Genomic DNA, 15,211 nt, shown 5'->3' on the forward strand with positions numbered 1-15,211 from the left:
CACCGAACGATAATCTGCCGAATCGGGCCAAATGGGGCCGATCCGGCCGATTATCGTTACTGTGGAATAGGGACCTTACATTGGCTATTGGAGGGTTCGGAGACACTTTTCTGATGTAGTCTTCAAAGTAATTTTCTAGTTTTCTGTTGTCGTTGGGCCTAGATGCAATGATGTCCCCATATCCTGCACATCGGGGTCCTGCACCCTATTATTGCTATCACATCCACAGCAGCATCAATTACATTTATAGAGCAGTACTGAGCAGTGTAAAGTGTGAATGCAGCTCTGGGGTAACATAACACTAGAGCCTCCTTCTCTCTCCCCCTTCATAGACCTCACAGGTGGGATTGGTCGGAGGTGATGGGTTTCGGAGGGAGTCGGTGACTCCGCGGTCAGCACGATCCATTCCACGTCACCGCCTGCTCCTTTACCAGGAAGATGGCGCTCTGATTGTCGGGCTGTATAAGTGCGGCTGGACGAGCGCTTTGTCATCATACGATGTGGCTGGATAGGATCTGTTTCCTGTTGTTGAGATCAGCTCGTGCGTGACCGATGTGTGACCGATGCGTGACCAATGTGTGACTCTGAGTCTTGTGACCCTTTTCAGACGCTTTCATGGCATTTGTCTGTAATGTTTTATAGCCCATCAGCCGCATTAAATTCCTCTTCACGCAGGATTAATTCCTTAAAATTAAAGGAGTTCTTCACTAAAACAAAAATTGTAATGGTCTTCGATTAAAAATCTCCAGTCTTCCAGTACTTATCAGCTGCTGTATGTCCTGCAGGAAGTGGTGTATTTCCAGTCTGACACAGTGCTCTCTGCTGCCACCTCTGTCCATGTCAGGAACTGTCCAGAGCAGCAGCAGATCCCCAGACAGTTCCTGACATGGACAGATGTGGCAGCAGAGAGAACTGTGTCAGACTGGAAAGAATACACCACTTCCTGGCAGCACAAACGGCAGCTGAGAAGTACCGGAAGATTTTTATTAGAAGTAAATAACAAATCTCTGGCATGAGTTGTGGACGACCCCTTTAAGCAGGTTTTTGTAAGTGTCTCCTTTTTCACAGATCATTAAGTGTGGCAGACACACTATCTGTATTGTGTGAGTTGTATTTGTCAATTTAGTTTTTTTTCAATCTTCTTTGTAGTTGCTGATTTTTTTTTTCTTTTTCTTTCAGATTTGAGTAAGGCGATGTCTGGCGGAGGGATGTCGCAGTTTCAGGAAGCCATCAGAGAGGAGCTGGAGGAGGCTATGAAGGTGGACCTGGAGAAGATCCTGTCTACAGCCCCGGAATCTGAATTAGAGGTACACGCCTCAGGGAAACAGATAACTTAGAACCTTTGTGCTTTTATTATTGATTTCTTATAGCGCCCCTGTTTCCAGAGCGCTGGGCTGGCCACTTACCACCATCTTTGTAGCCATCTTTGGAATAGGTTTGGACCTATAATTGGTGGGCACCGACCGCGCATTGCTACGTGTTACAGCGGTGCGCAGGCGGCGGCTGACGATTTCCAAACTGTATACATTACCTATCCATGCTGCAGGGCTCCTCTTGCTCTCTGCTTCTCCCCAGGTCCCTTGCGCTGCAGCTCCAGAGTGACCTGTCTCATCTGACAGGCCGTTCAGCTAATCAGTGGCCAGGACCGCCGCGGCCAGTGATTGGCTGAGCAGCCTGTCAGATGAGACAGGTCACTCTGGAGCTGCAGCGCAAGGGACCTGGGGAGAAGCAGAGAGCAAGAGGAGCCCTGCAGCATGGATAGGTAATGTATACAGTTTAAGCAAGGGCTGCAAGGACATCGGTAACAATTTCCATGCAGCCCTTGTTAAACGATAATCGGGCCGTGTAATAGGTCCAGTAAACGAGCGCCAATCTAGCAGATCAGCGCTTGTTTACTGTTATCGGGCCCCCATCGGCCCGTGTATTAGTATCCTTACAGGACAAGGCTTATTTTGTGAGAAGCGTCTGTCCCTGCACGGCGGCCTCACTGGGACATATGAAGGGCCGATACAGTAGTGACACATTGGGTCGTCCTCGCTCCAGGAAATTGGCCAGTAAGGTCCTGTGACCCTTAGAGGAGCAGCAGCCGCACCGAATACTCTATGAACCTATTATGATGTGGTAGGAAGTTCATCACTTGTTCTGTGAAACTTCTAGAATTTCTATGGTAAAACCCTAATGAATCACGGTGGTAAGAATACATTGTTCTTTAAAGGGGAACTCCAGCGAAAATGTTTTTCTTTCAAATCAGCTGGTTTACAAAAAAAAAATCTCCAATCTTCCAGTACTTATCAGCTGTTGTATGTCCTGCAGGAAGTGGTGTATTCTCTCCAGTCTGACACTCTCTGCTGCCACCTCTGTCCATGTCAGGAACTGTGCAGAGCATGAGAGGTTTTCTATGGGGATTTGCTGCTGCTCTGGACAGTTCCTGACAATGGACAGAGGTGGCAGCATAGAGCACTGTGTCAGACTGGAGAGAATACACCACTTCCTGCAAGACATACAGCAGCTGATAAGTATGGGAAGACTGGAGATTTTTAAATAAGTAAATTACAGATTTGTATAACTTTTTGACACCAGTTGATCTGATTTAAAAGAAGTTCATAACCTACTGAAAACAGATTAGGGCGATGTCCCCACACAGTATTTTTGCTCAGTATTTTGCAACCAAAACTAGGAGTGGATTGAAAACACAGAAAGGCTATGCTCACACACGGTTGAAATTGAGTGTATGGCCGTTCCACTGTGGCCACTAAACCAATAAGAAGCTGATACTTCCTGTTCTGCAAAGAGCCCCTCAGCATTCTGCCCTTTATCATCACAGACAGGGTTACAGTGAATGGTGACACCAGTATATAGATAAGACTGGACTAGACCATTCACAATAGATGGTGGCCGCAATTCCTCCCATTTATAGTGACATCTGCACAGGTTACAGAGCATGGCTAGAAAACTATCTCATAGAAGTCAATAAATCCCCTCCAGTCTGTTGTTTCCTATGTGCCTGTAGCTGCTGTAAATCTTTAAATGCAGGTAACAGAGCAGAGCATTGACGTAGGCAATATGGCTGACCCCATAATAATCGATAGAGGGAAAAAAAAGAAATTCTGACTCTAATCAGTAAAAATCAGGGTGACACATATTATCCCTGTTAAATCGGGGATGGGGAACCTTCCGCCCTCCAGCTGGTGCAAAGCTACACTTCCCATCATGCCTGGGCAGCCGAAGCTATAGCAGCAGCTGGAGGGCCGCAGGTTTCCTGTATTACATAATGGTCTTACTGCCTAGTGTGGAGGCTCAGGGTGGTTCCCATAAGCCGCCCCGTGGACTCCCTGCCATAGGGGATCACTGAGTCATGGTTCTGCTGCAATGTATGATACTGGTTATAATGCATTACCTGACCTATATAAGATCCCTTCTGACTCCTGCTATTATATAGGGCAGCAGTCTCATTCTCTATAGAAGCCGGATGGTTCTGCAGTGTATAGTCACAATATATTACGGATTGCAGCCATTTGTGACTTACAAAGCAAACAGGATTGTGACGGGGACTAAATGAGTGGCGGTGTAGTGAAAGCGTGCCGGGAGTCTCCTGGTTAATGTGTAACCCCAGGCCGGGATTACCAGGACACCGCACAGCTCTACATCCAGCCTGGTGATGGCCACCGCGCTCCTCTATGGCTATGCTGTGTCCACGACCACCGTGATAGTATAGACCTGCACTGTACGGCCACAATACACATACATGCTGCATGTCATATAATGGCAACAAGCCAAGATCCTGTGTTAGAGACTCTGTGCTATTCCTGCTGGATATGCTGGAATCCCAGTTCTTATTCATTTCTTAAAGGTGTGACCTGACCCCTAGGACCCCCCCCCCCCCCCCCCTTATCATGAGAATGGAGAAAAATGGTCCCACCGCGTGAATAAAGCTGCCAACATCCCCCCCCCCCCCATTCATTCTCTATGGGCCGTATTGCCAATATGTGTATATAATATTATCAGTTCTGAATATAGTCTTACTAATCCCTCATGGTCCGGCATTGTTTTGACAGCCTGCTGTCCTTAGTTATGACCCACTAAGGTGGTCAGCCATGCTCAGCTCATCTGCAGTCTCCAAGTACTGGCAGCTGGCCTCCCCTGTGCCTGTAAATGAGGGAGATTGGGGGAAAGTGTGTGCACTGTTGTATGGCAACCGCAGGGTCACAGTGCAGAGCGGAAACCTGGGAGGGATTAGATCCATGGGGGAGAAAAACAGTACAGGGATCTAGCTATATCTCCTGACCAGAGGCGGTGTCAGCAGTGAGACCCGCTGTGATCAATAACTCTTGACAAGCCCGTTTACTCAACAAGCCCGTTTACACTACGCCCTACGACGCGGCAAACATTCCCATTTATAACGCCCATGTATAGTCCTTTATATATATGTATGTGGTGCACATCTGATTGTAATAACTTTGCTTTGTCTCATTGCTCCGTTCATGTTCATACGTTTTCTTCCCGGCAGCATACAAAGAAAGACTTGGAAGGCTTCCAGAAGTTGTTTCATCGGTTCCTGCAAGAAAAAGGTCCTTCTGTCGACTGGGGAAAGATCCAGAAACCCCCCGAGGATTCTGTAAGTCTCTATATTACTGATGACGGCCCTGGATGTTATAGCATTACTGATGGTTTCCATTGTCCACCCTGTTGTCTATGAGTTGGTTTCATGTGTTATGTGGTCGTATATGTTAAAGGAGAAGTCCGTAGAAAAATTTTATTTAAGTATTGTATTGCCCCCTAAAAGTTATACAAATCCCCAATATACACCTATTACAGGAAATGCTTATAAAGGGAAAAAACCCTGCACTTACTACTGCATCAAGGCTTCACTTCCTGAATAACATGGTGATGTCACAACCCGACTCCCAGAGCTGTGCGGCTGTGGCTGCTGGAGAGGATGATGGCAGAGGGATGCTCAGTGTCCCTACATTGCCCTGTGTCCCTCAGTGTCCTCTTGCCATCATCCTCACCATGTTATCCAGGAAGTGACATCACCGTGTTATCCAGGAAGTGACATCACCATGTTATCCAGGAAGTGACATCACCATGTTATCCAGGAAGTGACATCACCATGTTATCCAGGAAGTGACATCGCCATGTTATCCAGGAAGTGACATCGCCATGTTATCCAGGAAGTGACATCGCCATGTTATCCAGGAAGTGACATCGCCATGTTATCCAGGAAGTGAAGCCTTGATGCAGTAGTAAGTGCAGGGAAGAAAGCACTTTATACATATTTCCTGTAATAAGTGTATTTTAGGGATTTGTATAACTTTAGAGGAACAATACAATAATAAAAATTTTCGCCGGACTTTCCTTTAACTGCTGGATTACTAAAGCAATGGTCTTTAAGGAAGGCTTGTATCCCCAGGTCCTACCCTGTAATTATAAGACTTGTATAATGGCTCAGTGATGACTAGAAATCCATTGGGCAGAAATGTAACATTTTAATATCTATTTGCATTCGCAGTCAATGTCGCCGATATCGGTTGACAATCTTGCACTTGTGGCACAGATGTTTCATGTAGACGATGGTATTGCGGCCATGGTATGACCGGAACGTCTTCATGAATTGTAAGAAACCGCAGGAGATTTAGGATCTTAGAGGGGGGAGTTAAAAAAAAAAATCTTTTAAATCAACTGTTCCCAGCAAGTGCCAGATATTTGTAATTTTCGTTTTAGTAAAAAATCTCCCGTCTTCCAGAACTTATCAGCTGCTGTATATCCTGCAGAAAGTGGTGTATTCTCTCCAGTCAGACACAGTGCTCTCTGCTGCCACCTCTGTCCATGTCAGGAACTGTCCAGAGCAGGAGCAAATCCCCATAGGAAACCTCTCCTGCTCTGGACAGTTCCTGACATGGACAGAGGTGGCAGCAGAGAGCACTGTGTCAGACTGGAGAGAATGCACCACTTCCTGCAGGACATACAGCAGCTGATCAGCATTGGAAGGCTGGAGATTTATTTTACTAGAAGTAAATTACAAATTTCTGGCAATAGTTGATTTGAAAGAAATGTTATTTTGCTGAACTCCCCCTTTAATATTTTTCTATCCCGGTTTCATGTCGCTGTGTCAGACGTTTTGATCAGTCAGGATCTTTGTGTTTAGACATCGTTCAATTGAATCGTGAGAAACGCTGAGCAGTGCGCTTTACTCTCTGGCTTGCTGCTTTGTCTCTCTTGCTACTTAGGCCTTATTCACACGTCTGTAGGACTGCTGTTTTTCAGTGACCCCTGTTCATAGATCTCTGTGTGTACAGGGCCGCGATCTGTGACACGCAAAAAAAAAAAAAAAAGCACATGTTGTAGTGCAGATTGGGATTTGTGACCCAGATCGCTATGTCAATGCGTGCTGTGTGAAGCCTGGAGCTCTGCTGATGCACGTTCATAGTGACGGCTGCGGCTGCACTACCGACGTGTGAATCCAGGAATGAGAGCAAATCGAGCAGGCCGGGGAGTGAAGTGTCAGCCGCCCACTGTACTGATCAGTCCGGCTCTGACAGGGATGGGGAACATGCCGCCCTCCAGCTGGTGTAAAACACCAATTCCCAGACGTGATAAGGATTGTAATTCTGTAACAGCTGGGGGGGCCGCACGTTCCCCATCCCTGCTTTAGGACATAGCAAAAGTTACTTTAAAGTGACAGTGTCCATTTAAACTTGGGAGTTCATGTTTTACTTTACGGAGCACGAGATCTTCTGCGTAGAGTTAAAGGGATTTTTTGAGATCAATTTGGATTGACCATGGAGAGGGGTGGAGGACTCTGCGCTCCTGCTGATGTGGCCCTTGGACGAGCACTGTGGCCTCTTCATTGTTTGCATGGCGTATGTACACCCCCATATATACACCCACCTGCTGTGTGGGATATTGTAGCCCATTCCCCTGCAGTACATCGCACAGACACACTCTTTCTGGATACACGGCTGTATTCTCCCACTGCTCCTATCAGCCAAATGGTGCCGAATCTTTACTACTAGTCCGAACCTGTATCTGTAATCTGCTGCCTGTATATATTCCTGTATATATGCTTCCTGTATAGACTGTATATCCCTGTGAGACTTCTGGTTGCCGCATCAGGTTGGCCGTGTGCTGGCAGTGACATCAGGGTCATCTCCGGCCGTTCAGCTGTGAGCCTGTGTTAGACCTGAGTAGTCAGCGACCAATATACAGTATTAGTAATGGCTGAAACAATATCTTCAGGCTGAGCTCCCGCTGCCGTTATGTTTTCTATAGGGGAGAACCCAGCCTTTCATTCTTTGGGGCGTCCGAGCTCCTGTGAGTCTGAGGCCGCTGAGAGACTCCCTCATACTGATAAATGGAATAGAGGTTTCTCCGGCTGAGGCGAGAACTTTTCATGCACTATGAATCGGCTCTTGTTAGCCTTCAGCTCGGCCGTGCGTCTCTGTGAGAGTGGAAGGCGGCCAGGGCTGGCGTACCCCCAGAGGATGGGAGTGTGATGGAGGACACTGCGGCTTCTATTACCGGGGACAAGGGAGCGTTCTGTGCAGACGTCGCCCCTCAGCCGGGGTATAGGGCCAGGGTTATTTGGGGTCGTGGTTTTTATTTATGTATATGGCATATGGGTATGTATAGTATTTGTGTCCTTATCCACCTTTTCAGCTGGTTGTGCATGTGTGGGGCTTTTCTTTGGCTGCGGCTGCTGCAGACGTGTCGGATTGTATGGAGGAGCCTGCTTCATCACACATCTGTGGCAAATCCTGTCAACATTTGGATACCTCCTTAGACTACTTTCACACTTACCGCATTGCTGCAGAATCCGCTGCAATGTGCGGTGCAGTTATGTCCAATCACTCTGCATTCTCCCTGTGGATTGTCATCCCGATGCAACAATGTAGCCACTGCCAACTTAACCCATCATCGGCCGGGCTTTAAACAAGCTAATACGTTACCTGCCGGCGTTCCCGCAGACTTCTCCGGCTTTTCTCCCGGCCTTTGATTGGCTTGCCCGCTCCTTGTGAGATTGAGGCCTCTTTCAGTGCTCCACTCTCCACCATGGTTCTCTCTATTTAGGCCTATGGGAGAGACCCTCTCTGTTCAGTCAATGCTGCACCTCCCCTTCCTGCATTCCCTTTATATTCAGGAGTGGTCAGGGGTTCGGGGGGCTCCTTTATAGTAGCACACTGCGTGTCTCTCTCTTACACAGTGTTTATTAGCACAATGAAAAAGTGGAGCACTCTGTGGCTTTCTTGGTGCGGTCAGTCTGGCCCAGGAGTCTGATGTCTGGATCACTGGGTTTCCTCAATGTTACTGGACGCGGACTTTACGTTCTGGTGTAAAAGGGTCTTTATTTGCATTCCACTACGTGTTTCGAGGAGGTCACGCTCCTCTTCATCAGGAATCAATGTGGTGACCTCCTTGAAACGCGTAACGGAATGCAAAAAAAAGTCTGTGTCTGGTAACATTAAGGAAACCCAGTTATCTAGACATCCGACTCCTCCTGGGCCAGATGGATCGCACCAGGAAAGCCCAGTGTTCCACTTTTTCTATGTGATAATTTTGCCAGCGGGACTCCTGGTCGGGTTATTGAAAGTTAGCGGGCTGCAATCCCACTCAATAGTGTGGTGCCTAATACAGTACCACCCCATCAGGTGAGCGTGCGTCCTGTGTACCGGGGGTTGTGGCCCCCTCTCCTGTGCATGCAGCGCCTATTGCTTTCTTCTTCATGTATACACAATGTGGATTAGATACATCCATGGTTTATAGATTAGATACACCGGTTTATAGATCCCTTAATTAGTTTTTTTTTGCATTTTCGAGGCATTGGACACATTTTTCCAGACAGAAGAAAAATAAGATTTAGAAAATGTAAAACTCTGATTATTGCCTCAACGGCCAAGAGGCCGACAGCGCCGTCCGCTAGTGGCCGCCACGTTGCTGGTGATGTGCGACTAGCGGCCTGTATTAGTGTCTAGTAATTATCTGCCATTACTTCTGAGCCGCGTAGTTACAGATTATACTAAAGTATCGGCATTAGTTATTACTGCTGGACGTCACTCGTATTAGACGTCTCTTCTGCCGCTTGCTTTCAGGACACAGTGTATGCACACTTGGCACGCACGCACACGCATATCTATATATATATATATCTATATATATATATCTATATCTATATATCTATATATATATATATATATCTATATATATATCGGTAATACATTTTAAAGACCTATAATTTCATGGTTTTCCTTTTTTTTTTTTTTATTTATTTATTCCCACTTCTTTATGGAAACAGTCAGCATGAAGCTGTTGACTGATCTTCTGATTTGTCTCTGGAGCAGGCCAGGAGAAGAGCACAGTTTTGTGCTTAACTCCCCAGCTTGCTGCAATCTGTCTCCCTGCATGAGCTGAAATCCATTATAACTGATTGTTCAGACCCCAAATGATCATCAGAATGAGCGTGGAGAGAAGCGGGTGGTTATATGCTTCGCTCCCGGGCCCGTTGTCAGAGACAAGTTCCATAGACTTATGAGTTCTAGTCACAGTGCTCATATGCATTAGAATAGACTTCAGGAGGGTCAGTATTGCTCATGTTGCAGTGCTAGTCATATGTAACAGTGTTGAAACCAGAGCTTGTGCAGGCCTGCAGTTCCGGACACAGCCATTAGTGGCAGCAGAGGGGTCACCCATTACTACTGCCATCTTCTTTAATAGTTATATAATCTATGGCTGACCTGATTGCTGTGGGTGACAGAGACCGCTGGGATTGTCTCCCCTATTGTTTATTGTTGCCGTGAGATCAGATTACATTCATTACATTTGTTCGGTTGCTTGTGTAGGTTATTATGTATTGTTCTGGGGTTGTTTTGTTTTTAGGCTCTTACTAAAGAGTCTTATCTACTAGCCACATAGATGACGGACAGCAGCGGCAACCGTTACTCCGAGGCTTGTATAATTTCTTAAGAAAATTGTAAAGATCTATTGGCAAGGAATGGTTACAAAACAGAAAGCAGGGTTCCTGTGACTGGCGTAGTCGTGTGCAGCTCGTGTCCTGTGACTGGCGTAGTCGTGTGCAGCTCGTGTCCTGTGACTGGCGTAGTCGTGTGCAGCTCGTGTCCTGTGACTGGCATAGTCGTGTGCAGCTCGTGTCCTGTGACTGGCGTAGTCGTGTGCAGCTCGTGTCCTGTGACTGGCGTAGTCGTGTACAACTTGTAGCCTGTGACTGGCTTAGTCGTGTACAGCTCCTATCCCCTGACTGGCGTAGTCGTGTACATGTTGTGCCGTATGACTGGCGTAGTCATGTAGTTTGTGTCCAGGAATATTCACAAATTGTGTCTTTGTTGTGTTGAGATTGAGAGGTCGTGTGCGGTATAACCGGGGGATGGGTCATTGCACAATACAGGGATCTCTCTGTCTAAAATGTTCAGTACAGTGGTGAAAATCACTATATTATTCTTCTGAGGGATATATACAATGAGAATGAACTGTAGATGACACAGCCGTCAGGATTAGGCTAAATCCAGGCTGGGTTCACACGTGTTACTGTGAATAGCACATGCTAATGTACCGCTATATGGTGACGTACGCCCGACTTATACTTTCCACTTAGATTCCTTATGCAGTGTGAATTGACCCTGTACTGGACGACTAGAGCCCAAGTGAGAGGGAAAGTAAACTAAAACAAATAGTGTTCTAAAAACCACAGTCTCCATGGTAACAGACTACAAGCAAACTGTGTGTAGTCAGAGACTGCCCTGATACTCATATAGTCTGGTACAGAAGAGCCACAATTATCAGGTGACCTTATAATCCCCCCCCTCCAGGTCACACAGGGCAGTTCTTATGCAGGAAACTTCTTACTGCTAGATCTGTATTTGTTTTAGAACGAGAATCAGAGATTTTATCTTTGGTAAAAGCTTCCTGATTCTTCAACGTCTTCTTAGAAATACAAATGTATGAAAACAATGATTAAATGTCAGAAGATAATGGGAAACCCCCCACTGCACAGATATAGCTGGATACATACGGGCGGCACTATATACTGCTGCAGACCAGTGTAATGTGCCCTCTGTATAACCTGGATCATTGTACAAGGTAAGTGTTGGGGAATAATTTATAGCAAGTGGAAAGTTCTAGTTTATTCACGGTTGACTAACACATTGCTTAATGCTGCTACAATGGGGCCGGGAGACTTATAGATACAATCGGACGTTATTACAGTCCACGTCCATTAGTGCAGAATATGCTGAAGGGTTGCCTGCTGATAGTGTCATCCATGGGCAGCACTATAAGGATGGCAGGCTTAGATGTGTAGTATCCCTATACTGTGACATCACTGTGTGTATTATCCCCCCTGTACTGTGACATCACTGTGTGTAGTATCCCTATACTGTGACATCACTGTGTGTATTATATCCCTGTACTGTGACATCACTGTGTGTATTATATCCCTGTACTGTGACATCACTGTGTGTAGTATCCCCCCTGTACTGTGACATCACTGTGTGTATGATCCCCCCTGTACTGTGACATCATTGTGTGTATTATCCCCCCTGTACTGTGACATCACTGTGTATTATCCCCCCTGTACTGTGACATCACTGTGTGTAGTATCCCCCCCTGTACTGTGACATCACTGTGTGTATTATCCCCCCTGTACTGTGACATCACTCTGTGTAGTATCCCCCTGTACTGTGACATCACTGTGTGCACTCTCTGTGCCGGGGGAGAATATGTCCATGAGCCCATGAATAGTACAGTGTATGAATGCTCATTGTGCACCGCAGTATACAGCACCTCTGTGGATGTGCAAACTGATATACAACTCCATAGAATGAGGGGGATGGGCTTTTCCTTAGTAGAAGTATCTGAACATTTAGCTTCACATCTGCTTTAGCTTAATGGAATTCCAGGAACCCCCCCGGATAGAAAGTACAGAGGCCGCACTGCTTATTCTAGGAGACCCCAGATAGAAGGTACAGAGGCCGCACTGCTTATACCAGGAGACCCCCGGATAGAAGGTACAGAGGCCGCACTGCTTATTCTAGGAGACCCCAGATAGAAGGTACAGAGGCCGCACTGCTTATACCAGGAGACCCCAGATAGAAGGTACAGAGGCCGCACTGCTTATACCAGGAGACCCCCGGATAGGAGTTACGGAGGCCGCACTGCTTATTCCTGGAGACCCCCGCATAGAAGGTACAGAGGCCGCACTGGTTATTCCTGGAGACCCCTGGATAGAAGGTACAGAGGCCGCACTGCTTATACCAGGAGACCCCTGGATAGAAGGTACAGAGGCCGCACTGCTTATACCAGGAGACCCCTGGATAGAAGGTACAGAGGCCGCACTGCTTATACCAGGAGACCCCCGGATAGAAGGTACAGAGGCCGCACTGCTTATACCAGGAGCCCCCCGGATAGAAGGTACAGAGGCCGCACTGCTTATACCAGGAGACCCCAGATAGAAGGTACAGAGACCGCACTGCTTATACCAGGAGACCCCAGATAGAAGGTACAGAGGCTGCACTGCTTATACCAGGAGACCCCCGGATAGAAGGTACAGAGGCCGTACTGCTTATACCAGGAGACCCCCGGATAGAAGGTACAGAGGCCGTACTGCTTATTCTAGGAGCCCCCCGGATAGAAGGTACAGAGGCCGCACTGGTTATACCTGGAGACCCCTGGATAGAAGGTACAGAGGCCTCACTGGTTATACAAGGAGACCCCCGGATAGAAGGTACAGAGGCCGCACTGCTTATACCAGAAGACCCCCGGATAGAAGGTACAGAGGCCGCACTGCTTATACCAGGAGACCCCAGATAGAAGGTACAGAGACCGCACTGCTTATACCAGGAGACCCCAGATAGAAGGTACAGAGGCTGCACTGCTTATACCAGGAGACCCCCGGATAGAAGGTACAGAGGCCGCACTGCTTATACCAGGAGACCCCAGATAGAAGGTACAGAGGCTGCACTGCTTATACCAGGAGACCCCCGGATAGAAGGTACAGAGGCCGCACTGCTTATACCAGGAGACCCCCGGATAGAAGGTACAGAGGCCGCACTGCTTATACCAGGAGCCCCCCCCGGATAGAAGGTACAGAGGCCGCACTGCTTATACCAGGAGACCCCAGATAGAAGGTACAGAGGCCGCACTGCTTATACCAGGAGACCCCCGGATAGAAGAAAATCTGCTGAGTACTTTATTTGTGGAGTCCGGTTGTGTTGCGGATATACTCTGGGAATATTATAGATTTTCCTGATTGACACAATAGGGAATTGATATCTGTAGCTTTTAAATTCATAGAATTTTTTTAATGTATAATTTTTTTAATGTTTTGCTCTTAATCTACAGCTGTAAATCTCTACAATTTTGTGCAGTTTTACCTGTAGAGAATCTGCAGCATCTCCGAGAACTGACTGCACCAGATGATGGATGACTGTGCTGTTCTCCATAGAGATCCCTTGTAGTCACCAGCTTCAGCGGTAATGAGCTCTGCCCCGTGGTCCGGCCCCCCGCCTGATCAGGTTGTAGCGTCTGGATGACCCCTCTTTCTGTGAATCCTATCAGACCCCATTTATCTTGACGTCTTTGAATCTGTCGGGTCGTCTTGTTGCCCCCAGAGATCTCACCGATAGTCACGTTGGTAGGGATGCACGATGCACCGAAAAATCGATACTCCTATCGATTTTCGGGGCAAAAAAAAAACGGTTTTCCGTCGCCGCTCCTGCCTCTGACATCGCCAGCCCCGGAACACGTGTATGTCACTGCGGGGTTGGCAACTGCGGGTCCTATGGGCTAAGATGAGGACCTTCCCCCCCCTCCACAGGCACCGAGCATGAGACACAGCTGGGCCGGTGAGTGTCTGAAAAGGGCAGAGGGGCAGCACAGGGTCGGCGGCAGGAGAGGGAGGAGAACGGCTGAGAGCTGCACGGTCTGGGAGGGGAGAACGCAGGAGAAGGCAAGAGGTGGGGGAGGCGAGGAGGAGATCTGACAGGAAGTGGGGGGCTGTGAGGTGAGGGCGGCAGGAAGGACCGTCGGGACACTCCCGGGGCCGGCATCAGCAATGTGGGGGGTGAACAAAAGGTCGGCCTGGCTGCGACTGTGAAGGGAAGTGGGAGGGGGGCGGTAGCCTGCACATTACTCTGCTGCCCGAATCCAGCTGGAATAGTGCAACTACAACCCCCATCATCCCCCTGACAGCTGAAGTGTATTACATGACTACAGTTCCCATCATCCCCCCTGATAGCTGAAGTGTGTGTTACATGACTACAGTTCCCATCATCCCCCTGATAGCTGAAGTGTGTGTTACATGACTACAGTTCCCATCATCCCCCCTGATAGCTGAAGTGTGTGTTACATGACTACAGTTCCCATCATCCCCCTGATAGCTGAAGTGTGTGTTACATGACTACAGTTCCCATCATCCCCCTGATAGCTGAAGTGTTATTGTGCATATTATAAGATTATCACCTTCCTGATCACGCACAGTAAATGGTGCAAGCGGAGAAACCACCAAATTCAGTACCACATAAAAACGTGCTACTAAATAAAACTACAGATTGCCCCATAGCCATGTTAGGAATCAGAATAGGGCTATTTTTTTAGGAACATTTATTTTAAATAATGGAAACTTTATTTATAAAGTAATATGGTTCGTACAGACCTGACAGTCGGGGGGGGGGGGATCTCTATTGTGTGTTTTTTTTAAATATAATTTATTAAGTATCAAATTGGTATCGAGCATTAAAAAAAAAAAGAAGCTGGTATTGGTATTGAACTCAAAATCCTGGTATTGTGACATCACTACACGTTGGACGATGTGTTTCAGGAAATGCAGGATTCCTTAGGGTCTTTATAGATGCGTCAATCTTTGGCCATTGTCGCCTGCGAGTGAGTGTGAATTGGTGAGGTCGGCGCTCGTTCATGGCGCCTTCACACGAATCTAGGTGCGAAGAAATGTGTTCTCCATTATTCCGGAACCAACATTACACCGGGAGGGGACGGTACAGAACGGCAGACATTGGGATTAGCATACAGCAGTATCACACCATCATTAGATACACCTGCATGAAACACGTCGGTAGGTGTATGCTAAAAGTTATTAACCCTGCTGCCATCTACCTGACCTAGAGCCGTATTGTCATGTATAGTATGACCACTGAATAGTGAGTAAGGGCCGTATTAGACAGGCCGACAATTAGGAGCAAGTGAGTGC

The 15,211-nt window shown here is 47.4% G+C and overlaps 1 protein-coding gene across 3 annotated transcripts in view; it reads left to right on the forward strand.

Annotated features, from left to right (window-relative positions):
* The window catches only part of UGP2 (UDP-glucose pyrophosphorylase 2), a 63,284-nt gene that overhangs the window by 21,369 nt on the left and 26,704 nt on the right, over positions 1–15,211 (forward strand). For all 3 annotated transcript variants that reach the window (XM_069954744.1, XM_069954743.1, XM_069954741.1), the window contains exons 2-3: positions 1,180–1,307; positions 4,508–4,615. In XM_069954744.1, coding sequence (XP_069810845.1) covers positions 1,194–1,307; positions 4,508–4,615 — 222 coding nt within the window. In that variant the 5' untranslated portion in view covers positions 1,180–1,193. The remainder of the gene's footprint in view (positions 1–1,179; positions 1,308–4,507; positions 4,616–15,211) is intronic.

Source organism: Dendropsophus ebraccatus, chromosome 15 (genome assembly GCF_027789765.1).
Source record: "Dendropsophus ebraccatus isolate aDenEbr1 chromosome 15, aDenEbr1.pat, whole genome shotgun sequence".
NCBI lineage: Eukaryota > Metazoa > Chordata > Amphibia > Anura > Hylidae > Dendropsophus > Dendropsophus ebraccatus.